The sequence below is a fragment of the Eptatretus burgeri genome, chromosome 7 (assembly GCF_056783735.1).
Source record: "Eptatretus burgeri isolate ZD-2024b chromosome 7, Ebu_testis_v1, whole genome shotgun sequence".
NCBI lineage: Eukaryota > Metazoa > Chordata > Myxini > Myxiniformes > Myxinidae > Eptatretus > Eptatretus burgeri.
In genome coordinates this window covers 29,576,693-29,604,131 of record NC_140967.1, presented here as the reverse complement: position 1 = coordinate 29,604,131, position 27,439 = coordinate 29,576,693, and the positions used below count along the sequence as shown (strand labels likewise).

The following is a 27,439-nucleotide window of genomic DNA, read 5'->3' as shown; positions in this document are numbered from 1 at the left end:
GAATCAGCAGTGCGGCCATTTGAGGTAAGGGAGGGGATGGAGGGGGAACATACACCAGAAACAGATTTGATTAAACGCCACCAGGATTTTGAGGAGGGAGAGAGGTTTGAGAGTTCAGACTTGAGATGAGAAAGATGTTGTTTTCTGGCTCTCCTGAGGGTAGATACACACTTGTTCCGAGCTTTGTGGAAAGAACTGAGATTGCCCTCAGTTGGGTTTGCTTTCCATGAGGCAAAGGCAAGTTGTTTCAGGACAACTGCCTCACCACAAGCTTCAGTAAACCAAGGGCGGGAGGAAGGGTAAGACAACTGAACACGAGAGGGGATAAATCTGTGCATGAGGGAGAGCAAGTTTCTTTGAAAGAATTCCCAGGATGAGTTGATGTTTGAGAAAGTAGTGATAGGAGACCAGTCTGTAAGTTTGATGGCTGCTCGGAGACCCTGCCAGTCGGCTTGAGTGAAATGCCAGACTCGACGGCGGTGAGGTGGTTCTCTGATGACAGCCAGAGAGATGTCCACTTTAACAAGGACGTGGTCAGAAGAACCAATTGGAGCGAAGGAAGAGCAGCAGATATTGTCAGGGAAATTTGTCAAAATCAGATCCAGAAGAGATGGAGTACCATTGGTTGAGATCCGGGTCGGGAAGTTGACCGATTGAGTTAGTCCCAATGAGTCACAGAAAGCTTTTGCTGATGTCCCGTGGCAGGTGAGAGAGGTACCCACACCTAGCCAACTGGCGTGATGACAATTGAAGTCGCCACATAAGAGGAAGAGAGAGTTTGGATGAGAAGATAGAAGATGGTCCATGTTTTCGGAGAGTGAGGTGTAGTTGGAGTCATCACTGTTCGGTGGACGGTACAGTACACATATAAACATGAGGTGGGAGTGGAGGGGAAGCCGAAGCCAGAGGTATTCCTGGGGGTGTGGGGGAGTGAGAGCAGTGCAGGGAGAGTGAGGAATAGAGTCTTTGATGAAGAGAGCAACACCTCCACCAGGACGAGGCTCAGGTCTGTCATACCGTAAGAGGGAGTAACCAGGGAGTGATACTTGGGAGTCAGACACGTCTTGGGAGAGGAAAGTTTCTGTTAGGCAGATGATGTCTGGTTTGTCAGTGGCAACCTGAAGGAAAGATCTGAAAGGTTTGAGCGAAGGCCCCGGATATTTGAGGTCCACACTTTTAATGAAAGAGGTAGGGGAGGAGGCTTTGGGTGCAGGAGGTGGAGGGGCGGGGGAGGGTAGGACGAGGGACGAGGGGGGGAGGTAAGGAGGGCTGCTGAAGGAGTGTGGGGTATTGCAGAATAGCGAGTGGAGGGGGCCGAATGAGGAGGAGAAAAGGCTCTGTGGTGCTGGGAGAGAGGGGGGACAAGAGACAAGGAAGATGGCAGTTGAGGATTTGAGGAGGTGGAGTGAAGAGATGGAGGTGAGATGGCAGTGGAGGGAGGCAGGTTGGTGCATGAGAGGGGGGGTAACTTAGAGAAGGAAGAGTGAGGGGGATGAAAGGTGGGAGAAAGGTGAGGGGGGAATTTTTGAAAGAGGTGAGAGGGAGGCTTGGAGGGAGAAGAGTGGGATGGTTGCTTTGAGAGTGAGAGTGAGGGGTGAGGGGGTGAGTTGGCACTGAAGTTGGAAAAAAAGAATGGTTGATGGAAAGCGAGCATCCATGGCAAACTGTGGTTTTTAAAAGTTTTAGGTCAGAGATGCGATTTAACACAATTCTTGTGTTAAATGGTATGTTAAATGGTAAAGGTTCATGGTATGTCCTAGTTATGTGTGAGAAGGAACCATTGCTATGGACCCCTCCGTTGCCTAGCAACGGCCGAAAAAACCTCTAAATGTGGGGGTATTTTTATGAAAAAACAATCTGCAGCATTAACCCTTGAAGCTAGAATGATGAATTTTCTTGTGCTTAATCCTCAGGTCATTCCCCACCGAACGGGCCCATCGCGTCAGGTTCTATTGCGTAGTCGACTACCCATGTCCACCTACCGGCTTGTCTGTCTGTCTGTCCCTCTGTTCGGTCCAGTGCTCCGTTAATACAATGGTGATTTCGATGAAACTTGTTTGGTAGGTTCATACCATGACCTAGTTGTGTGCAAATGAGAACCGTTGCTATGGACACCACCATTGCCCAGCAACGAGCTTTGAAATTTTTGAGAAATCTTAAAAAAAATTAATTTTTTCGAATATCAAAAATCGGGCCATGAGCGATTGTGGGCAGTACATTCAGCCATATTGTCAAAAATTTCCAGCCGGATCCTATGAAAACTGTCGGAGAAGATAGACTTTGAATGAACCCTGGTCGAAAACAATAAAAAAACGAAGTTCATTATATCTCAGAGACTATGAGTCAGATATACATGAAACTGGTATGGTAGGTTCATGGTATGTTGGCTGCTCTTAGAGCACCCTTATTCTGAACATTTCCATCTGTCTGTCTGTCCGCGAAACTTTCGTCAAGCTTTGGGGCTAAACCACTCAACCGATTCCAATGAAATTTGGTAGGTTGGACCAATATTTCTGGGAATTGTGTGCTTTCGAATATGGGACCCCGGGCCCAAGCATCGGCATAGCAACGGCCCTTTAAAGTGGTCAAAAAATCGAAAAAGAAAAAAATCGAAAAATCGAAGCTTAGAGTTCTGTGCGCAATCTATCTCGCTCCCTTCATACCAATTTGCAGCCCTAACAAAAATATTTGTAGGAGGAGATAGGTTTTGGGCAAGTACATGTTAAACATTTCAGAAACAGTTAATTGCGAATATCTCGAAGAGAAAGTCTGATTTTAATGACACTTGGGTGAAATGTGTACAATGTGGCTAGCATGTACACAAAAATGAATGGTTGCTATGCACACCTCCGTTGCTTAGCAACAGCTAAAATACTTTATCACACATCGTACACTTAGGCCAAAAAAAAAAATGTTGCATTGGCGTAACCCGCCCAACCCTAAAAATTCCGCCGACCCTACGTTTTTTTTTTTTGTTTTTTTGCTATCGAAAAATTTTTCCAACCCTATTTTATTGCTATTTTTGTTGTTTTGCTATCGTTTTCAAGTATCTTGTTGATTGCGATCGCGATCGCAAAAACCCGGAAGTGTTTCGGACAGAACCCGCCGACAAAAAGGGTGGTACTCGAGCCGGGGGAAATTTTGGGAGGGATTTATTAGGAAAAAAATAAAAAATAAAAAAATATCCCGACCGACCTACCCTATTTTTCAGTGACCCGTTACGCCAATGCAACATTTTTTTTTTTTTTTTGGCCTTATTGTGGACTGTACAAAAAAATCAATACCTCCGAAACTGGACCTCCGAGGGACCTGTTTTTTTGTGCCCAAGGAGAATGTCTTACAGCATCATATAAAAAAAATAAAATCTTTAGCGAAGATAAATGGAATTACCATGGCTGCCATTTGTTAGAGTCTCTTTGGAAACATGCCTGAAATTTCACAAGGTGGGTTTCTGGGCGCAAACTAAGAGGGCTGTGATAATCATATTTATTGTGCTAAATTGATTGATAGCATGTACATGAATATCGGCGTGTTGCGTCGGCCAGCTTTCCATCAGAGCTAGCAGCCATGTCGTCTACCGGCTTGTCCTAGTTATGTGTGAGAAAGAACCGTTGCTATGGACCCCTCCGTTGCCTAGCAACGGCCGTAAAACCTATAAATGTGGGGGTATTTTAACGAAAAAAGAATCTGCAGCATTAACCCTTGAAGCTAGAATCATGAATTTTCTTGTGCTTAATCCTCAGGTCATTCCCCATCGAACGGGCCCATCGCGTCAGGTTATATTGGGTAGTCGACTACCCATGTCCGCCTACCGGCTTGTCTCTCTATCTCTCTGTCTCTCCATCTCTCTGTCTCTCTGTCTCTCTGTCTTTCTGTTGGGTCGCCAAAATAGGTGACCCTTATTGTCAGTAATTCTGTCTGTCTGTTTGTTTGGACGTTTGTTCGTTTGTCATCAGCATAATTGGTAGTAAACGTGGGCTGATTTTGACCAAAGTCGGGTAGTAGGTACATCTTATGACCTAGTGCTTTCGAAATTGTGATCGTTGCGAGGGACGCTTTGGTTCCCTAGCAACAGCCGAAAAACCTTCAAAATCGGTACCGTTCACGCGAAATCAATTCCGAAAGCCATTATCCCACGTAGACTTATGAAATTTGGCAAGAATGATCTACAGGTGATTCTCTACCAAATATATTCCGGTTTTTGTGATATATGGAAAAATTTACTTGCAGCGCCCTCTACAAATGGGGTATGCCCGAAAATTGGCGAAAATTGAAGGCCCCCGATCGATCAGGTGAGTGCATCGATCCGAATGAAACTTTGCATGTTCATAGCACGCAATGAGTACTACAACTTTGCCTCAGGACATATTGACCGATATTGCTTAGGTCAGGGGTCAAAGGGCAAAAATCGATAATATGCGAGAGCTGGAAGTGCCTTTACGCCAAATGCTACTCCTCCTACGGTAATGGTTCGATGGTCATGAAAATTCACACTAATCATCTGGAATGTATTGTGCACAAACAATCGAGCCGGATTTTCGATTTATATCTTTGTTCACCCACAGCACCCCCTAGAACTTTGGGGATTTCCGATATCAAACCGCATTTCCGGTACTTTTCATTCAAATTGATACCGAGTAGTTATCAGAATATGTAACTCGATGAGATTTGATATGCATAATCTTAAGGTGATTCTCTATCCGCTATATAATATGGCATCCATTTTTTCTATATCGTATAGTTTCCAAATGGTAACCCTCTCAACTTGGGTGTCTGAGGGCCATTGAGCATTCCCGCTGAAAATTCAAAGTACACCAGCTCCAAGATGGTTGAACTGAATCGAATGAATCTTTACATGCTTATAGACCGTAATGAGTACTACAACTTTGCTTATTTGCATAATGACCTATCTCGAGTAGGTCAGGGGTCAAAGGTCAATAAGTGCATTTTTCAGGCGAAATTACCACTCAAGGCACCCTTGCTCCTACACGGAATAACCGATACAAATGAAAGCTCATAGGTACATAGTACTCAATGCGTACTACAACTTTGCTTCAGGAGATATTGACCTATCTCGGCTAGGTCAGGGGTCAAAGGTCAATGAGTGCATTTTTCGGGCAAAATGACCATTCAAATCCCTCTTGCTCCTACACGGGTTAACCAATACGAATGAAAGTTCATAGGTACAGAGTACTCAATGGGTACTACAACTTTGCTTCAGGACCTATTGACCTATCTCAGCGAAGTCAGGGGTCAAAGGTCAATGAGTGCATTGTTCGGGCAAAATGACCATTCAAAGCCCCCTTGCTCATACATGGGTTAACCGATTCGATTGCAATTTCGTAAGTACTTAGTACTAGATTAACTCAGATCAGGGGTCAAAGGTCATCGGATGCTCGGCGACCCATGGCCGCCTACCGGCTTGTCTCTCTGAACCTCTGTCTCTCTGTCTCTCTGTCTCTATCCCTCTTTTGGGTCGCCGTAATAGGTGACCCTTATTGTCAGTAATTCTGTCTGTTTGTTTGGATGTTTGTTCGTTTGTCATCAGCGTAATTGGTAGTAAACGTGGGCGGATTTTGATCAAACTCGGGTGGTAGGTACATCTTATGACCTAGTGCTTTGGAAATTGTGATGGTTGCTCGGGACGCTTTGGTTCCCCAGCAACAACCGAAAAACCTTCAAAATCGGTACCGTTCACACGAAATCAATTCCGAAAGCAATTATCCCACGTCGGGTTATGAAATTTGGCACGAATGATCTACCAGTGATGCTCTATCAAATATATTCCGGTTTTTGTGATGTATGGAATACTTTACCCACAGCGCCCCCTACAATTAGGGTATGTGCGAAAATTGAAGGCGCCCTAGCGACCAGGTGAGTGCATCGATACGAATGAAACTTTGCAGGTTCATGGTACTCGATGAGTACTACAACTTTGCCTCAGGACATATTGACCGATTTCGCTTAGGTCAGGGGTCAAAGGTCAATTAGTGCAAAAATCGATAATATGCGAGAGCTGGAGGTGCCTTCGCGCCAAATGCTACTCCTCCTAGGGTTATGGTCGGATGGTCATGAAAATTCACACTAATCGTCTGAAATACATTGTGCAGAAACGATCGAGCCGGATTTTCGATTTAGATCTTTGTTCACCCACAGCTCCCCCTCGAACTTTGGGGGTTTCTGATGTCAAACCGCATTTTCGGTACTTTTCGTTCAAATGGATACCGAGTAGTTATCAGTAGATGGAACTGGATGAGATTTGATATGCATAATCTTAAGGTGATTCCCTATCCGCTATATGACATCCATTTTGCTCTATATCTTATAGTTTCCATGCTCGGCGACCCATCGCCGCCTACCGGCTTGTCTCTCCATCTCTCTGTCTCTCTATCTCTCTGTCTCTCTGTCTGTTCCTCCACCCCCCCCTGTTGTGGTTCATTTTTCGGGTGTGGTGTCATGGCGGCTGTGTGCAGCTGCTCGTGTTGTGGTGAGTTGTCAGTGTGTTTTTGTCCCCTCCTGCCACCTCCCCCACCCTCCTCCCTCCATCATTTTCTATCCCTGTGTGTTTTTGTCCCCTCCTGCTGCCTCCCCACCCTCCTCCCTCCATCTTTTTCTATCCCTGTGTATTTTTCTCACCTCCTGCCACCTTCCCACCCTCCTCCATCCGTCATTTTCTATCCCTGTGTGTTTTTGTCCCCTCCTGCCACCACCCCACCCTCCTCTCTCCGTCTTTTTCTATCCCTGTGTGTTTTTGACGTTTTTCCTTTCACTTCTCTACACCTTTGCCTTCGAGAGAAAGAAAGATTGAGAGCGGGCCTACTCTGCATGCGGCCTACCTGCTTTGACGACGCTTTGTAAGCCTGTTTGCTTATAATGCGTTTATTATTTCTTTTATTTTTGACTTATTTCAGTTTGGCGCCTTCTTTTCCGAACCGGAGAAGAAGGGATTGATAATATCGCCGTCATGGCGAATGCACCCTCTCGTAGTGAGGTGTGCGAGGGATTAACCAGGAAGCATGCGTTTGTGTGCGTGCCTCCTGAAGGAGTTCCCGTCGAGGACATTGTCCTTACGGTAGGGAAGATACTGGGTGATGAAAATATTCATGCCGCATCGCATGTGAATCAAAAAGTCTTTGTTTTTGTTTCTGACATTTCATTCATCCATGAGGTCGTGAGTACAGGAATAACCACGGAAAACGGTCATTTTATCATGGCGTCGCCGTTGATAACCCCCGCGACGAGAGTTGTAATATCTAATGCTCCACCTTTCATACCTCATGATAACATCATGTCCGTGTTATCCGGTTATGGGAAGATGGTTTCCAGAATGTCTATGATTCCTCTCGGTTGCCGGAACGAACGTGTAAAACATGTAATGAGTTTCCGAAGGCAGGTTTATATGGTCCTACCACACCGTGGGGACAATACGGAACTCAACATCTCATTTCAAGTTAACTTTGAGGACATAAATTAGCAAATCTATGCATCATCCGCCACCTTAACGTGTTTCCAGTGTGGAGCTTTCAGACATTGAAAACGCTTTTGTCCCAAAGCCTCGTGCACCAGATGTGGCAAAACGGGGTTAGTTACCGATCCTAATAAGTTACCGATTACACCCATTTAGTTTCTGAAGTGTAAATTTGAACGTGTAAATCTGAAGCCACAGGAGTGTGGAAACAAAGATATTAATGTTTTTGAGAAAGATGGTGGACAATGTGCTGACGTTTCCCAAACCCAACATTCTGGGGAGATTTCATAGCTTTATTGTACACTGACATATTTAGTATCATGAAGGTTAGTTCAATGAATTGATTTCCCCAATACAGGTTCAGAGAGGGGTGTGGCAGGGTTGCCCAGTTTCAGGCTTGCTTTTGCATTGGCAATAGAACCATTACTTTGTGCACTCGGAGAATATCCTAGGTCTAACTTGCTTTCCAAGGAGTGCTCCGTTGAAGATATCTGCTTATATGCTGATGATGTTTGCATCATCATCAGGAACAACCAAGATATCGCTGCACTCACAGAATCCCTGAGAACCTTTTTCCTGACTTCTTCCCGAAGAGCTAATTGGAAGAAAAGTAAGGCACTGTGGGTGCCATACCTCAAAAATTGCCTTCCTGTCTTGACACCTCCACCGCCACTTCTGGAAAACCTGGAATGGAAGACAGAAGGTGTTGCATATCTTGGTATTTTCCTGGCTTCCACACAATTTATGAAAAAGAACTGGGAAGACATGACTGAAGAAATAACGAAGAAATTCAACAGATGGAGAAGAGCCCTTCCACATCTACCTTTTAAGGGCCGTGTCTTGGTTGCCAATAACTTGGTGGTTGCTGCAGCTCTATGGCATAAATTTATTTGCCTGCAACCACCAGTACTGCTGGGCACGATCCAGGCAAAATTGGTGGACTTTTTTGGGGAAGGCCATCACTGGCTGCGGCCAAATGTAATATGCCATACTTCGTCCAACGGAGGTCAAAACCTAGTTCATGTGAAGTCCTGCATCATGGCTTTTCGCTTTTCCTCCGTTAAACGCTTCCTATATGCTGAACACCTGCCAAACCATCCCTTGACCTGTCACGTTTTGCAACAAGCGGGCAGTTTTGGCTATGGTCTCGAAGTATTCCTGACACACCTCAAGGATGTGGATACATCAGTACTCCCCTTATTTTATCAGAGCCTTCTTAATGCCTGGAAAGGTCTCTCTGTGAGTTGCAAAGCGGATGCATACTCCTCAGGGATGTATGAAGTTGAGCTGCTATTTTTTAACCCTCTCTTTCCTGATATATTCAGGAGTCGTGAATTATGCCAGCGGTTCAATGACGCGGGCATAAACAAAGTATGGCACCTTCAGCCAAACTCTGGTGTAGGGTGTTAGACTGTGGAGGAAATTTCAACTTCAACAGGGATTCGATCCAAGAGAACACTTGGACTAATCATGAGGAAAGTTGTACAAAAAAAATCATCAATTACGACTATTATGGACTGAAAACACTCGTGTTCATCCTGAGGGACCCCATTTCCCAAAGCTACTCTTTGACTGTTCTCCCAGAGATCCCCCCCCCTGTTAGCACAGGGATAAATGAACTTCATACTGCCACCAGCACGAACCTATACAAGTCATATATGAAGATAATTCTCGGCGTGTCACCACTAAATGGAGTGTCTACTTCCTGCCAGTCCTCCCTCTGAACCTGTATGGGAATCAATGTATTGTAAACCAATCGCCAAAACAACGGGAGATCTCCAGTGGTGCCTTGCCAATTGGATTATCCCATGTAACACATATGTCAGGAACTTTGCCCCAATATCCGCATGCTGCCCATTTTGTTCTGTAAACGAGGACGTATTTCATTTTTTTATTGACTGTGAAAGACATTCCATTATTTTATTGGTTAAATTTTGTTTCTCTCAAAATGAATTTCACATTTAATTTTCGATCATTTATTTTTGGATTTAAATAAAGAATGCCAACATGCCAAAAAGTATGAACTGCTGTGTTTTTATCCCCCGCCTCGTGGCGGAAGGGGGATATTGTTGTCACCCGGGTCGTCCGTCCGTCTGTCCGTCCGGCTGGCTGGGCGTCAACGTTTATAGCTGTGAGAGCGATAACTCATAAACTGTTTGCCATATCGATTTGAAATTTGGGTCACACATGTACCACCTGAAAAGGAAGAACGCTATTGATTTTGAGCGTGGCCGGATCCAAGATGGCCGACTGGGGCGGCCATCTTGAAAAAAATGTTTCAATGGCGGGGGATTCCCCATCTCTGATGGGTATATTTTTTGTTGGTACAGCAAAGCTTGCTATATATCTATCGAGAAGGGAGAAGAGAAATGGTAAACCACTTCAACAATGCAATGTAATGTCATTTCTTAGTGCACTTGCTTCTGTGAGGTTAAAACTTGAATTCAAATTTTCCAAAACCATGGATATTGTTGATGATTTTATGGAAAAATGGTGCTTGGAGGGTGTTTGTGAGGTTCATGAAAATGATTTGGTATTATTTGTTAGAGATCATTCCGATAATGATGTAACCTGTTTCAAATTTGTAGTATTGCTATTTATTTTTCTGTTTTACTTTTCTTAGATTTCAAATGAACATTTTTTTTTGTTATTCTTTTCCTTTTTTTCTCTCGCTTTAATCCTTTTTCTCTTCTTCGTTTTCTCTTTTTTCTGACTTGTAATTTGTATGTACATATATTTTTTTTACTTTTGTAATAAAAGGACTCCAAAAGTCTCTGTCTCTGTCTCTGTCTCTGTCTCTGTCTCTGTCTCTCTCTGTCTCTGTCTCTCTCTGTCTCTCTGTAGTGGCTTTCACCCTGAAATATGATGTTGAAAAGATCACCCATTGGTTCAATTTTTAACAATATGTATATGTTGTCCAGACATATTAGGCTTCAGAAGATCACATGTAAGCTCTTGCAAACAGTTTATTTTGCATTTACAGCCACCATACATTACACTGTAATCATCATCAAAATTAAAATAACTTGACTTTTCATCAAAATAAATGAACATAATCATGGAACATAATCATAATTATCATGGAATCATGGAACATAATCATAATTAGCATCATCAATTACAGAAGAGTAAATAACAAAGATCAAGTTCATCCACATCATCACCATCTGCATGCACAACCGTGTCCTCTCCCTTCGCAGATGCCTGGTTGTCACATGTCTTTAGTTTGCAGAGCTCGGAGCACCTGAGGTTATTCATCAAGCAGGTGCACCCAGGCAGTCGGCATGACCTGGAACAGTCACAGGAAAGGAGTTCTATTAGAGCTTCTGGAGCTGGTGAACTGTCTAATCAGTCAATTTTATGTTTCTGCTTGCCATCATGTTCTTCATATTTTCAACCATGACCATTCGGTGATGGGATATTAGGTCTGGATTCAAGGCTCCTTCTCCATAGAGCAGTTTGGTAATTTGCTCGAAGGATGTGCTTGGGGAGGGCATCTGCACAAGGTAGCAACTGGTGAGGATCGACTTGGCCATTTTTGCTGGTGAACAAGTGATAATGCAGCTCATTTACATTCTTCACACTGGAATTGGCAGCATATAGTCAGCAGGTAAAAGCCTCGAACCTCTCAAGGAGTGACGGAGATATACTGTCCAATCTTTTCCGATCTCTCTAAACATGCACTGAAGATCAGAGTTTTTCTTCAGTATGTTCAAGGAAGCAATCTTGCCACGTCCAGCTAGTGTGCTGACACTGTCACATCCAATGAACACATGCATTCCTACTAATGCTTTGCAGAGACATGATCCTAGCACAGACAAAAAAAATTTATGTCCATGTAATATGACTTTGCCTGGGGTCCATATTTCAGATACAGAGTTCCACTGATGTCTTCCGTGAAGGCTAGTATGAGCGGAAACGCGTCAGTGTCGTCAGCTACGAGTACAATGGACTGGAAGCCTTGAACTGCTGCGTGTGCCGCATGTAGAATGAGTCGCGTATTTGCCTCTTCTTATGAAGAGCAGAGCTCTGGGACCAGAACACTTCCTTCGTGTATGATTTTGAAGCAGTTCTCTCCAGAGGTTATATAGAGAACCTTTCCTCTTAGTAGTTCTGTGTATTTGGGCTGCTTCCAACTCTTGTACAAGAAATTCAATGAGACTGGTTTTGTTTGGAGATACTGTGAGAAATTTCTTCCACTGGACTACTGTCTGCTTTGCTGTGATGCTCTTCAACTTTATAGATCCAGTGTTTGATTGTCTGCCTTCTCTTTCCACTTATTTGATGGAATTCTCTCTTTACGTGTCAAAGACAATATCAATACAAGAGGACTGAGAAGCTTCGTTGACAGCCTTTGAGGCAGTGTCACCAAACGTCTTGTACTCACTTTTTGTCTTGTGCACAAGTGCCATTCCATCAATGAGACATGCCCACTTTGGTTGTATGAATTCCACGGGTGAGATGTTTTTCCTGAGTTTCTTGGCGAGAGCCGAATTGTTGCTTTTCCTTGGTATGCCATCTGCAGTGGCTCGGGACCATGGAAGTGGACCCAAGGGATGCTTCAGAACCTCTCGCATGTCAAGCTGTCTTGTCTGTTGATCGTAGAATGATTTCCTTTCCACTGCCAGACTTTAATCTTGTTGTTTTGTTGACATCAGTGAAGGTTTTAAGCTTTAGCTTTGCAAGCTGGTCAGAGGAGGATCACTTCCTCGATGGTCTTCCTTGAAGGCATTGTATGCTGTCAGACCATGCGTCTTTACTGGTAAAAGATCTGTGGTAACAGACTCTGGGGGTGACAGTAGCATTGCTTATGTTGATGAGGTCTTGCGATTCTGTGAATGGATTTGTGAGATCACTGATGGTGTCCATTAGTGATGAAACAGCTCGTTCATCCTTTGAAATACATGATTGTTACAACTCAGCATGTTGTAGATCAGTGTGATTCATGGAAAGAATGTCTCTTGAAAGCCTGACATCGCTGCTTCTATACTCTGCAGTGAGATAGTAATGAGAGACTTGCTTCGTATTCAGGCTGAATCTCTGCAAGTACCTCCAGGGGTCCTGGTGTCTTTGTTGACAGTCTCCTCAATTGTTTGGTCAACAAATATCCTGCCAAAGGTGTGTTTGGGTCACATCTGTACAGAAAACATTCCTTCCATAAACAGCTGGACGTCTCTTTCTGGAGCCATGTCTGTCCAATGTTCCCACCTGAATGCATAAGGTTAGCAAGATAACATTCATGGTGATTTCGAACAGGGGATTTACTTTATATCTTGGTTACCTCAGTTTTGGTGTGTGTGTGTGTGTGTGTGTGTGTGTGTGTGTGTGTGTGTGTGTGTGTGTGTGTGTGTGTGTGTGTGTGTGTGTGTGTGTGTGTGTGTGTGTGTGTGTGTGTGTGTGTGTGTGTGTGTGTGTATATATATATATATATATATATATATATATATATATATATATATATATATATATATATATATATATATATATATATATATATATATATAAATTAATTACATGAGGGAGGTGTTTGAGCAGGGGAAGAAATCCAATTTTGGAATGAAAAAGAAGGAAGGGAAAAGTGGACAACAACTCAATCATACCAATCTTTCCCATTTTGAAAACCGAAAAACATAATAAAAAAAGGAACCAGCACAACTTGCGTAACCACAACAGTACAGTAAGTACACCTTACTAGAAATGGATAGCAGTGTAATTGAAGCAAGTTGCAAAAATGAGCTATTTGCATCTTATCATCTCGAGGCACTCATTTTGTACTTTAATTGATTTCCTAACATTTTGCAACATAGTATGTATGCATGTGTGTCCACCAGGTGGTGTGATGGGAATCCCAGGCCTCACCAGCTTCATCCGAAATCGTTCTGAGTTCTTCCAAGATGTTTTCTTGTGCAACTGCAAGTTGCTTATTGATGGCAACAGCCTCTACTACACCTTGTACTTTAGTTCAGGCATCGATATTGTTCATGGTGGAGACTATGCTCGGTGGGTTCATTTGAACTGTTTTGCAAACATCCAGTTGCATGGTCAGTTACTAATAGATCGAAATGTGCTTTTGGTAAAATTTAAAGCTACAATGTATGGGTGGTGACATGAGTGTATGTTATACATGGATTCAGAATGTTTTTTTTTTTTTTATGGAAGACTAGCTGCCTACCTTTGTGGTTGAGGAGAAGCCTTGACATCACCACAAAAAAAAATGTGTGAATCAGTTCCATGGAAGTTTACCAATATTTATATGGTGTTGCAAACCTGGAATTTCATCCTTTCGTTGAATACGAGTCAAATAACTGACCAAATGCAGCACTGGGGATATCAGGAGGAACCCAAATTAACAAAGATGGAATAAACAGGAGGAACCTGGATAGGATTTTGGCTTCAGCTGCCACTCCTCTACCCTCAAACCCATCCAAGCGCAACCAGGTAAACCTCACAAAAACTATTTGCAAGATTCACCCCTCCGTAGACAAAGTAAAAGAAAGAAAGAAAGGAGAGATGGAGGACAAGAAGAAAAAACACACACACACAGACACATCTATTGTGTAGAAATACCTTGCTATTTCTTACCTTACCACCACAGAATGTACACAGGAATCCACCAGCACACAAATCAATCCTCAGGCCCTCTATTTATAATTGGCATCCACAACCATCCTTTGCTGTGTTGTGGAGCATCGGCCGAGGCCCTCACTTTTTTTTTCTTCCACTCTCACTTTTCACCTTTCTTTGCTTTTAAGTTTGTTTTCTCCTCAACCGCTTGAGCAATTGACATAGAACTTTCAACATAGGAGTGCCTAGCCATGGAGAATGTTTTAACAAAGTTGCTTGACGCTTGGATGGAAAATTCTGCCGGCATTCCAAAAAATCCGTTTTCTGCAGGTGTACGTTGGGCTGTAGGGTGTTTCATGCATTAGGAATAAACGGCCTCGACATCGCTTCGCTCGGCCTCGGCTGAATCGATGCAAAGGATTTGTTGCCTGCAATTGTGAGGAGGGGAGAGAAAACATGTCAGCTTGAAAAGTATAACTTGTGATCTATAAACTGATGTCATGAAAAATTGAACATCTCTGTTTGCCAATTCCAGTTGCATCAATGTTAAAATCGTTTTCCTTCCGTCTCCCTTTTTCTTCCTCCACCTGTCTCTCCCATGACCGACCATTCCAAAGTTTTGCAGATATAGTGCGAGAGTTTTTCACAGCTCTGCAGGCATGTCATGTTTCTCCATTTGTGGTGTTTGATGGAATGTGTGACAAAGACAATAAAAAGCTGGCCACACTGAAACGACGCAAATGTCAACGGATTCTTGAAGCCCATTCTTTGTCAGGCGGTGGACATGGGTAACAGCCATTAAAATCCTTTGTGACTTTCTGAGGTTTAATATTCCAACTTTGCGTTAAAATTGCGAATTGTATTATTTCCACTTTTCATCATAGCGTCATTATTTATCAAGGATCGGTGTATGTTGTTCAAAGGTCATCTGCTGTTGATATAATTAATCTTTACCCTGTTCTCCCCCATCTTCACCCCCAGATATATCCTTCCCATACTTGCTGGTGAGGTTTTTATCCAGACAACAATGTCTTTAAGGGTGCCAATGGCATGGGCAGAGGTAGAAGCTGATCCAGAGCTAGCAGCCCTGGCAAAACAATGGAATTGCCCTGTTTTAAGTCAGGACAGTGACTTCTTCATCTTCAACATTCCCGGAGGTGTTTGTGCATTTGACGATCTTCCCTGGCACACCCTCTGTGTGAAGCCATCTTCGGGACAACGATACATCGCGACCAAACTTTTTTTTCAGGTTTGAGTTGAAACTTCATTTGAAAGGCAATGGAGCTCATGAGTTAAACTCGTGTTGGAGGAATGAGGAGGTCTTGCTGGGGTTAAGTGCCATTGTAGTTGCTAAATTATAGTGACAGTAGAATTGGCAAGAAGGAAAATAGAAATAAGGTTTGTTTTGTTTTTTTCCTTGTGATGCAATGTAAAGTCAAGGCTGCCCAGGATAGCTCTGAGGTGTTTACACGCACCTTGAGCTGTCTATCCTCGGTTCGAATCTTGACCCTGCTTTCGACTGTCACCCTGTTGCTTCATATGTAAGGCCGCTTATCATTAGATTTTGGTCCCTTGCATTATTCTCTATTGAAAGTGCATTATGATCCATTTAAGTTGATTGTTGTTATACTTGCCACAATGGCATCAAGTTGTCAGTCATGGGTCTCCAAAAAAATTCCAGGATATGCAAGCATGATGTTTATGTAGGTCATAAAGTATAGACTTCCACAGTTATCTTCACACATTCATCAAATGTATCAAAATACAATATTTAGCTTTCAATATGTAGGCTTAGGGTGGTGGGTTTGGGATCCTAGGATCCTGAGTTGAAATCCCCCTCGACTTTTGAATTAATACCAGGTGGGGTTGACTATGCTGTCGTCCTTCCGAGGTCGTCAAAATGAGTGCCAGCTTGCTGTTGTCCTGTGTCAGAGTGGCAACTCGTCCAGGATTGTGTTCAATAGCCAAGGAGACTGCTAAGGCAGCACCAACACTCTGCACAGAGTATGGTCCTATTGCATGGATGGAATATGTTGGTTGCAATGGTATACTTGGTTTCTGCCTCCTTAGGCTCAGATGTTTATTATTAACGAGCAAATATAATGCTGATGGGGTTGTGAGAGGGGGGGGAGGGGGAGAGAGGAGGGAGTGAGGAGTGGAGAAGTGAGGAGAGGGGAGCAAGGAGAAGTGGGGGAGCTAGAAGGGAGTGCTAGGAAGGTGGAGGGGTGGGGGGTGGGCGTAGAGATTGACGCCTCACAACATATCGCTATACACTCCGGGAGGGTGGTGGAAGTTGTGAGGAGAATGAGGGAGAGAGGGGAGGGGAAGTGGGGAGGGGAAGGGTTTTTTGAGGAGGTAAGTGTGAGGGGAGGTGGTTCTGGACTTACATTTGGTATGGAGACATGGGGGGAAGGGTTCTCGACTTGCATTTGGTAGTAGGACTTGTGGAGAAGGGGCGGTGGGGGTAGTACAGGATTGAACGAAATGGGGTGGGTACACGTTAAAACAGCACGTTAATACAACATGTGGAAACTGCCCAGAGATGTCCATGGGGGTGGAGAGGGGGAGAGGGTTTGGGAGGAGGTAAGTGTGAGGGGAGGAAAAGGGAAGGGCGATAAAACTCACCCAAACAGCAACATTTTCTTTTTATCTGCTGGGTACTATATAAAACTGAGTGGGAGCATTTAAAACCCACCCTGTTGACCTGGCAAAGGCCTGCCTGCATGCATGCCTGCTCGCACATGCAGCGACCTTTTCACCCCTCCAGTCGGCTCACTATGAATCTGATTCGTACATGCTACACTCTGGAAAGACGTTTTAACTTCATAAATAAACCATCAGTGCTTAACAGAGGGTGGGGGGGTGAGTGATGGGGGGGAGGAAGGAGTGGGAGAGAGAGGAAAGGGTGAGAGAGGAGAGAGGGGACAGGAGAGTGTGGAGAAGGAGGAGGGGGAGGGGGATTCCGGCAGATATGACATCCATTTTAATGTCCATCTGAGAGATGGCACACACATTGGTGAATCACCCTGCCTGTGAAACGCAGGAATGACAAGCGAGCCATTTTCAGTGAGCGAGCCACCGCCCGAGAGACCGCATATACTTAAATGCGGGGTCAAACGCAGGCAAGTAGTGCCTGAACTTTGTTAAAGTCGATCGATATATTCAGTGACAGTGCAAATACTTTTGCCGTATATGGCTATGGCTTAGAAACGAACAACCAGGCTCGTAAAGTGGCTTAAGCACTCAGGAAAGCTCTCCAATGAAACTTGATAAGGAACGACTGGCTTGGCAATTGAATAGTGATCGCCGATTGGTCATGTTAACACCATGCACACGGAAACGCCAGGAATGTCAAGCAATGTCTGAATTGGACAAATGAACACTTTTTTTTTTCCTTTTTTTTTAGCAGTTGGAACTGCTCATAAGTTCGATTGAGGGATTCAAGAGGTTATGGCATGTGTGAAAATGAAATAAAGCCACGAACGTTGATGTCTCTGAGAGTTTATAAGCATTGCAATGTATCCAGCGATTCGTAGGTATGATTATCAGGCATTCGATAATGAGTGAGGAATGTGGAAAAAAAAAACTTTATCGTTAAGAAACCGTTGCGGCCTGTTACTTTCTAAGTCGAGACATTGTTGAGCCGGCCAAAAAATATGGTGAATTAACATCCCAGCGAGGGATAGCAAGATGACCAAGGATGACCCTTGATAAAGGATAATTAAATGAGGCCATTAATGATCTTCAAAAGGGGTGTTTAAATTGACTCGAACACCCAATTTTAACTCATGCACTACAAGGATTTGAAAGGGTTCACAAGGAATTAAGGCACAGGTGGAGGCCATTCGGACCATCATGCCTGCGCCACACCAATACCACATTTGATCAATCCGTTGATACCCTGTCCCTTCTTGTGCAGCCTCTTTGGCTGCTACACTGGTACTCATTTTGCTGACCTCAGAAGGAAGACAGGCTGTCAACCCCCTGGTGTTAATTCAGCAGCCAACTGGGCTTGAACTCAGGACCCTAGGATCCAAAGCCACCACCCTAACCACTAAGCCAACACCAGGTTTACTAAGCCAACTACCTTGGAGTTCCATGCAATGTTTGGGGCCGTGAGGTTTCATGGTTGTGGAGTTGTGGAGGAGACACACACACTGTATGACTGACACACTGACACACTGACATTTATTATTATAAATTTGGTTTAATAACCTGCTTTTCCCCACTCTTTGCTCCACCCAACCCCCCCCCCCCCTTTGCATGGTGTGCACCGTTCATCAGTTGGACGTTAAGCTAGAGGATCCATCTACCAATATTCGAGGCATTGATGGACCTTGAACATCCCATGCAGTTTTATGCGAAGAGTAGGCGATTTATCGCCAGTACCCTGGCCAAATTCCAAATTTTTGCCTGTTGATCGTCAGGCCTGGCCGACCGTTCATGAAAAAACTTGAGCCAGAACCGTTTACCCTGCAAGGTGGGAATAATTGGGGCCATAAAAGAAGAACAATGTAAAATAATGTCAAAAATCCAAAAGCTTTCCTTCAAATATTCATGTATTTCTTTTCTTTCCAATCCCTCATTCTTGACCATAGTGTCATCTCCATCGCAAGTTCTTTCTGAAGACGCCGAGGTTGCTTTCGATCCTTGCAGTCCTTTTGGGCAATGACTATTTGGATCCAGAGTTCCTGCAGCCGTTCATGTCTGCTATCACTCAAACTGTGAAACGTGGACCTGTTACACGGCACCTGCAGATTGAAATATTGATCCGTTGGCTGTCCACATTTAATGATGAAAGAGATGCACTCAGTGCAGCCATGCAGTACATCATGGTATCAAAGCGTGGAGTACAAGAACAAAAGCTGCTGGACATCGCGCAGGTTTGCAGCACCCAATTACGTGATATAATAGATGTCAAACTAAGCCTGGTGTTTGCTTAGTGGTTAGGGTGGTGGCTTGGGATCCCAGGGTCCTGAGTTCAAGCCCCGTTGGCTGCTGAATTAACACCAGGGGGTTGACTCAGCCTGTCATCCTTCCGAGGTCGGCGAAATGAGTGCCAGTGTACTGGTCCCGGTGTATGCCCCGGTTAGAATAGGTGTACCATATCCCTGTGTGTCGTAAGAGGCGACCAGGGTTGGCGTCAGGAAGGGCATCCGGCCATAAAAAAAAAACATTGCCTCAAGAAAAAGCCAAACCCCTGCACAGCAGGGAAAAATGGCTGTAAAAACGTTCATTTTTATTTAATAGATGTCAAACTGATACTAGTGTGATCACTACCAACAATAAAATTGGTGTGATGGAATGCCATTTTGTGAGTGCACATAGGATGAGTCTTCTAGAGTGAAATATGAACTATTAAAATATATTACAATACGGCGTAAACTATTACAATGTCTTCATCTGAGTACATTTCCAATAATGAGGCAGAGTGTTTTGACGCATTTACATGGAGTTTTGCTGTGCCGTCTATGCCATTTTGGAGTTGCCCTGACATGCAGAGAAATCTGCAGTCGACCCTGCCGTGGGAAAGTGACAAGAACCAGATAAAGAGCGAATGCAGACAAATTCAGTGAGGTGCTTTGCACTGAGCGCCATCTGAATAATTGGTTCACGAAAAAATATTTTCACAAAAAAAATAAGTGACCACTATATTCGTTATTGTTGTCTGTCTGTCTCTCTGTCTGTCCCGAGCATAGCTCCATGGGTTTTGATCCGATCCTGATAAAAATTTTGGTGGGAGGTTTATATCATGATCTAGTTGTGTTTTCCTGGGAATGGACGTGGTGCGAACCATTATGGGCGGAGCCACGCCCAAAAAACGTGTTTTTAGGGGGTAGCCTATTTCAATTTGCATCTTCTCCTAGGGGGTTTGTCGAATCTGACAGGGGTTTCGGTATTTGGTTAGCCCAATGGCACCTGCATAGCTCCACGGAGCTCGATTTTTTTTCATTTTCGTCCCAAGGTCAAGGTCACAAGGTCACAAACTTAGAAAATTGCGAATTTTGACATAAAAATCATACGACCGCCCAAACTTTGAGAGCTAGGATGACAATTTTTTTATGCATAATCTTGAGGTCATTCCCCACCTAAAGTCTTGAAACCATTTCTCTCTATCTCAAACATCTTGCCCGTGGCGCCCCCTTCAAGTATGTTTTTACGCTGATTTCATCAAAGTGTGGATAATCTGACGAGTGCGAAATGCCATATAGCCTAGATGACGTTATATTTTTCCTGGAATGTTCCAGAGGAAGTTTTGCACCAAACGTCATAATCCTTGACCTTTGACCTTTAAAGTTCACAAAGGTCAAATTTTCAAAGTTGTGGGAATCGAACCAGGTTTTCGACCTTCTTCGACGAACTAACTCCAATACGCTATAGCACGTATCCTGTTTCCTTATTTTAATGTCCACAACATTGTTTTGTGACATTTAAAGGTTATGCAAAGGTCAAATTTTGAAAGTTGTTGAACGAAACCGGGTTTTCGACATTTTGCAGCTAATAACCCGTCACTCGTACCACATCATGTTGATCATTTTTATAACTTGGTCAAACATTATCACATTGGCTCATCCTTGACTTCTGAAACAATCTACATCGTCAAATACCGCTCGTGAACCATTGTCGTCTTCAGGTTTGTAATCCACTTAAATCCAATATATTTTAAGGGCAGTGACCAATTTGGGGACCATTGACAGGGGAAAGCGTGGAGTGCATGAAGGAAATTATAATCCCACGAAAATATGCAGTTTTAGTTTGGTGTCTGTCCGTCTGCCTGACCACAATACATTCGGTCGTTACTTGTTCAATCGCAACCAAACTTACCAGGGGGCTTGGAGTCACATGACGGAGGTTGTAGCGACTTCATTTCCCCCCCCCCTCCCCGAGGGGGTTTTCTGCCTTGGACGAACTCCGTACTTAGGTGTATAAGTACCTTATCGGGGTGCCCACCTACCGGAAGTAAAAAAGAAAATGTTTTCACCACAAACTATAGTATTCAACCAATTATGTCCAACATATGATTACTTTTTTAAACAGTCACAGCTGTTGTTTAAGCATTCTTTACTTATTGCATTCCCCACAGACTAAGAAATCCAAGCACTGTCGACTTGTTAGGCCTCAAAGTAAGTCACGAGCTCCGCCGCAATTATCTTTAGCTAAAGGCCCGGTCACACCTTGACGTTTTAGCCAACGTATGCCGATTTTTGAATTTTTTTTCTAAAACGCTGGCACACGTTGAATACGTTTTGGGTAAGTTTTGATAACATTGAGAGCACGCTGAAAAACACTGCCATACGTCGTTGTACGTTGGCTTTAATCGTTGTACTTTTTGGTTGTCCTCATTTTTTCATGCTTGAAATTTCACGAGGTATGCCAGCGTATGACTCGCACGTTCCGCTACTCTGGCCACAAGTTGTATGCACGGTCTGCGATCGTTGACAGATGTCAACACATGCTACTTGTAAGTTAATCATAAGTTGAGACACGCCGAGGTAATGTTTAGCGCTACCAGAAACTTATTTCTAACCTATGATTAACGTGTTGTTGGCACGTTACGCGGTCGTTGCCACACGTCGACAGACGTTACTTTTAAGTTACTCATAGGCTGAAAGACGTCGGTATAATGGATCGTCCTTGCGTCAGCGTCCACGGCCACGGCCAGGACACTTATTTGCAGCATTCTTCAAACTTTTCTTCGGCATGACGAGGATGTTCACACTTCGATGTCTAGCTTGGCTATGATTCCAATTGTCCATCGGCAGCGTCTATTTAAAATAGTCGAGTTTGAGCGTTTTAACACGTTCAGAAGAAACGCTTCAAATTTCCAAACCCCAGCGTCAAAAAACAAAGGCGAGTGACAGCAATTTAAATCGTTCATTGTAAACAATGAAAATAGTTAAGTGGTACCGTTTAAAAGTCGTTGAGTGTAAAAAAAATCCAATTGTTGAGCGCAAGCGTCTACTTTCAATAGTGGAGTTTGAGCGATTTGGCACGTTCAATAGAAACGATTAAAATTTCCGAGCGCCAGCGTCAAAAAACAAAGGCGAGTGACAGCAATTTAAATCGTTCATTGTAAACAATGAAACTAGCTGAGTGGTACCGTTTAAAAGTCGTTTAGTGTAAAAAAAAATCCAATTGTTGAGCGCAAGCGTCTACTTTCAATAGTGTAGATGCAGCCATTTAAATCGTTGAGTTTATCATTTAAATCGTTAAACGCAAGGACGATCCATCATAACCCACACCCTCCCCCTCACACTCACCTACTACTGCCAACATGAACAAACTACTACTAATCCTAATACTAATACTAATACTGATACTGATACTTTAACTGCTGACATGGACATCGACTCAAAAAGGACTCGAAAACACTGTTGGGTTCCCCTTTTATGAGCAGCATTTTTATATACCAATTCCCAAAACCGCTGGGAACACATCTTTATATGGCAGTTGTAAGCTAGAAACACGTTCATTTATTTTTTTTTTGTCAACCGGAAGACGTCATTGGAATACGTCTACATACGTCGATGTGTGTTGGGACTACGTAAAGAATTGGTTCAAAGCACGTCAAACATAAGTTAGAAATAAGTTTCGCGTAAAAAAGACATTACCGCGACGTGTTTCGACTTATGAGTAGCTTATAAGTAGCCTTTGTGGATGTGTGTAAGCGTCCACATATCGTGTGTAAAACTTATCCCCATCGCATGCGGAACGTGTGTCATACGCCGAGTACGTCGTAAAATTTTGAACATGTTTAAAATTTCTTGACGTACTCTACTTACTACGACGTATGATAGCGTACTTTAGCGTTGTACTCACGTATACCAAACTTACTCATTCCGTATTTGACGTGCCCCAACGTTTTAGACACATTTTTCTTAGGTCGGCATACGCTGGCAAGATCGCCAAGGTGTGACCGCGATGTTGACACTTCCATTTCTACGGCAGTTATGATTCGAATCGTTGTGCGTCAGCCTTTTAATAGGCTACGTCACGACATCGTCGGCGATGCGTACAACGCGCTATGCCTAAGTTAGACTATCGTTGGGCATCGGTTGTGTAGGCCGACAACAGGTTCAGCATTCGTTGGTATAAGTTATCTATGACACAACGAAACGTTCTGTGTCCGTTACCAATGCGTTATACATAAGACCAAGTCGCTATGAATACGTCCGAATCTTTAAAAAAAAACATCAAAAGTTCAACGTAAGCCAGCATTTTAGATACATTTTAATACGTTGCCATCGCTGGCTAAAACGTCAAGGTGTGACCGGGCCTTAATAAAGGTATTTAAATGAGTCTTTACGCATGTATGATGTATCCCGTTGCCCGTCCGATTTTTCTAGTCATCAGGTTATACGTGAACTGCAAGTGGACTTATATCATGGTTCCTCGAATGTGATTTCTCCCAGCCATGGCTGCAAGTGTGATGTGCGATGTTGCCCCCGATACCATCTCGGCCCAATTGTGAACTATATTTGATGCATAACCCCATTCCTAATGGTCGCTCGTATTATTTAATACTTGCCAAAGGGAGAGTTGAAGAAAATCGCTCTAGCAATAGATGCAAAAATTTAGAATAATCCCTCTTGTGACCACGCAACCAAAGAAACAATGTATTTACAACAGCCCTCACAGCTCTGATAGTTACCCCCTCCCCCCCACAATCATCCCTCCCCCCCCAGATATGTCCTTCCAGTAGGTATTCAGAAGTAATTAATTCAGATATACAGTCTATTTACTGGTAGCGATCCATCAGCGGTTTGTGTTGCGAATGCCCGTCCACTCAGGCCTTGCACCGACACACATTGTCGGAGTTTCAATTTTCATATTGATACTGACGCACCTTATTTGTACCCATGTGTGTAAAATATGGTCAAGAATAGTCAAAGGTCAAGGTCCATCCATTCATTGTTACCATACTCTGTGCAGAGCATTTGGTGCTTCCCAAGCAGTCTCCTTGGCTATTGGACACAATCCTGGACAGGTCGCCACTCCGACACAGGACACCAGCAAGCTGGCACTCATTTTGCTGACCTAGGAAGGATGACAGGCAGAGTCAACCCCACCCAGTATTCAACAGCAGAGTGGGATCTGAACCCAGGATCCTGGGATCCCAAGTCTACCACCCTAACCATTAAGCCAACACCAGGCATAAGGTCAAAAGGTCAATGCCATCATAAATATGCAAAACACCTATTAGGCTGCAATTGGAAAAATGCACTGACCAAATTTGTTATGCATTACAATCAATCATGGAAAACACTTGAGAGTTCAAATTTTCGAAATTGTCAAATTGCTGTTTCCATGGCAACTCGTGCTTATTTAGATTTTGCAGGTATCGTGCGTGCTAAGCACATCTTCCTTGTTTGTTTGATTGTCTTTGTGAGCAGGATATCTCAAAAGCTAATGGACAGATTAGGACGAAACTTGGTGGACACGGTGTGTGTGTGTGTGTGTGTGTGTGTGTGTGTGTGTGTGTGTGTGTGTGTGTGTGTGTGTGTGTGTGTGTGTGTGTGTGTGTGTGTGTGTGTGTGTGTGTGTGTGTGTGTGTGTGTGTGTGTGTGTGTGTGTGTGTGTGTGACGAGGACGTATTGATTCGATTTGGTATAGATCCCAATCCGGATCTGGATAATATTTTTAAAGTGATTCTTCACCATTGAGAGAATAGTGCAAACAATGATATATAACACGATATTTCAAAACATTGTGGATGGATTCTGACAAAACTTGGTGGATGAGTTGGGTAGGTGACAATCACAAGCCGATTAGATTTTGGTTAGTGTCCGGATGCAGATCCAGCCTATCAATGGGGCAACAAAATGTAAACTGTTCAGCCTGGTGTAGTTATGCACTCCATCGAATGCTGTTCTAGTAATGACGTGGATTTTATGGTGCCTGGTTGAGTCGTTTAAGAGAAAATAATCGGTAATAATAGCAAGGACCCGCAGAACCTCCGCGATAAAGCACTTGCTCAAGAAAATGCCACATAGTTATTTGGGTGGTTGTATCGGCAACAGACTGCTGCCTCGATCGCTCCCGAAAATAATAAAAAATACAAATAACCCTGATTTGAAGCAAAACATGCCCACTGCAGATGTGCATATATTATACATCGTAGTTATATAGCTCGGAGAGATTCCATTTACTATGGCCCAAAGGCTGATTCCAGTGTCCTGAAGCCAAAGAACTGAAGTCTGATTCCTCTGCCTACTGTGGCCTTCATAAGGACCATGACGCCTATCAGTTCCAACCTTTCTATATTTGATCATCCTTTCAACAGTCACTTTTGTCATTTTACACTGAAGGAAAAACTTATAGGGAGGGCATGGCGATTGTGAATATGACAGCTCCAAATTGGTCTTTGGATTCGCATCGTATTAACAATTGTGGATGGAGTCAGGCCAGCTGTCCAACCAACGGGTGGAAAGGAGCGTTGCAAATGGAAGGATGGACAGACAAGCGTATTATTATATAGATAACTATCAAGGTACCCGTGTTATGCACGGGGAGGGAGCTGGACAGCCGTTTCATGAAGGATTTGGGCAAACAAACTTACTGCAGCTGACCCCGACAGAAGTAAGGTGGGTAAATATTTCTATGATGTCACAATGGTGAATCTGCAAATGTCACAGGTGGAAAACCTCACATCATTTCCTCTTTCTGCTTAAAACTCAATCTCTATATTTTCATTTCAAACAGCATCATCCCAATCACAAATTCATATTACACCATTAATATAACAAAATACAAACACTCGTGAAGTCAACAGATATTGACGCCGTTCTCATGTGACACCCAATGCAGACGGATGGATCTTCCTGCGAGAAAGGGTGGATACAAAATACTTCGTACAGATCAAAAAATTAAAATCATAATTGTATTGAGGTATTTATGAAACCTCCCACCCACCTTTAGAATGGATAAAAACAGGGTTATCCGAGTGGAAACTCAAAATCATAATTGTATTGAGATATCAAACCAGTGAATGTTTCTGCCGAACCCGTGATTGTGTTTACTTCCAGATTGGGAGCAATTTCATGTGGATCGAAAATCAAAACTGTATTGAGGTATTTATGAAACCTCCCACCCACCTTTAGAATGGATAAAAACAGGGTTATCCGAGTGGAAACTCAAAATCATAATTGTATTGAGATATCAAACCAGTGAATGTTTCTGCCGAACCCGTGATCGTGTTTACTTCCAGATTGGGAGCAATTTCATGTGGATCGAAAATCAAAACTGTATTGAGGTATTTATGAAACCTCACACCTACCTTAGGACATCCGCTCGGACCCCAAAACGTTCCACAAAAGGTTTTACGGCGCGAGCCCCAAAAATGAGGGAATAGTTCAGGGACGGACGGACAGACGCTCTTGCTTTATTATTTAGATGTAATATATATATATATATATATATATATATATATATATGTATATATTAAAAATATATAATTTCTACATACATTTTGAAAATTTTAATATTGCTGTTTTTTTTTAATATCGATCGAACAACAAAATACGATTTTCCTCAAGTCTGTCATTCATCCCTCAAACCCATTTTTCCATTGTCATAGGAATACATTTCCCCGGAGTCAACACTGGACAGTTATTTTTCTGCTGGTCATTTCCCACTTCGAAAAGGTTACTTCATTTCAGCTCAAGCAAAGCGAGCTTCGCCTCCTTTTCACAATCGAAGACAGCCACTCGAACCTCGTGCCGCGTGCTCAGAAATACCAGAATGGATTGGTGAAGGCTTCAGAGCCGGTCTTCTTCCCCCATTTGTGTGTGACGTCCTCAAGTTGCGACAGATCATTTTGCCCACTCAGGCATGTGTTCTTACATTGTTTGTGCATGTGAGATTTTTCTTGTTTTCCTGTAACTGTTTCATGCGAATTCATCCACAAGTGATCGTGTATTTCATGATCCATCTTTTGGGAGGAACCACCATCATCATCATCCTATAATGGAGCTATGTATGTATGTATGTATATATGTATGTAGCCAAAACTCCAAGAATTGGATTTTTCATAAATTAAAATGAGTGCAGTAATCCCTCGATATACGGAAGGGTTATGGTCCTTAAAATCTTTCTGTTTGGTGAATTCCCTTGTATCGGATTTAATTATCCCATATACTCCTATTATATAATTGGAAATTGGTTCCTACATAACAAAATTTTAATTCTATAATGTAAAAAATACGTGTATTATTGCAACAAACTTTATTAAAACCCTGTCTTTTAAGACTGAGGGATGCCAGGTTCGTCCACATCCTCTGAAGAAGTGACAAACTGAGGTGTGGTAGGCTAAGGAGTTGCAGGCTCGGTGGCTACATCCCAGGAAGTGTCAGCCCCATCATCTTTCTTGGAGAAATATGCACGCAAGGTTGCCTTCTTTTCCTAGGC

At 43.2% G+C, this 27,439-nt stretch overlaps 2 protein-coding genes across 7 annotated transcripts in view; one reads left to right on the top strand and one right to left on the bottom strand.

The window, feature by feature from the left end:
- The window catches only part of LOC147022917 (uncharacterized), a 395,784-nt gene that overhangs the window by 275,714 nt on the left and 92,631 nt on the right, over positions 1-27,439 (bottom strand). The gene's annotated exons all lie outside the window — the stretch shown is intronic.
- The window catches only part of ASTE1 (asteroid structure-specific endonuclease 1), a 64,936-nt gene that overhangs the window by 20,527 nt on the left and 16,970 nt on the right, over positions 1-27,439 (top strand). For 4 of the 6 annotated variants that reach the window (XM_085887890.1, XM_085887885.1, XM_085887889.1 and 1 more), the window contains 5 exons: positions 13,300-13,468; positions 14,650-14,820; positions 15,014-15,281; positions 18,631-18,915; positions 26,610-26,861. In XM_085887890.1, the coding sequence (XP_085744016.1) occupies positions 13,308-13,468; positions 14,650-14,820; positions 15,014-15,281; positions 18,631-18,915; positions 26,610-26,861 (1,137 nt within the window). In that variant the 5' untranslated portion in view covers positions 13,300-13,307. The remainder of the gene's footprint in view (positions 1-13,299; positions 13,469-14,649; positions 14,821-15,013; positions 15,282-18,630; positions 18,916-26,609; positions 26,862-27,439) is intronic. The other 2 variants (XM_085887886.1, XM_085887891.1) reach the window with 2 other exon arrangements.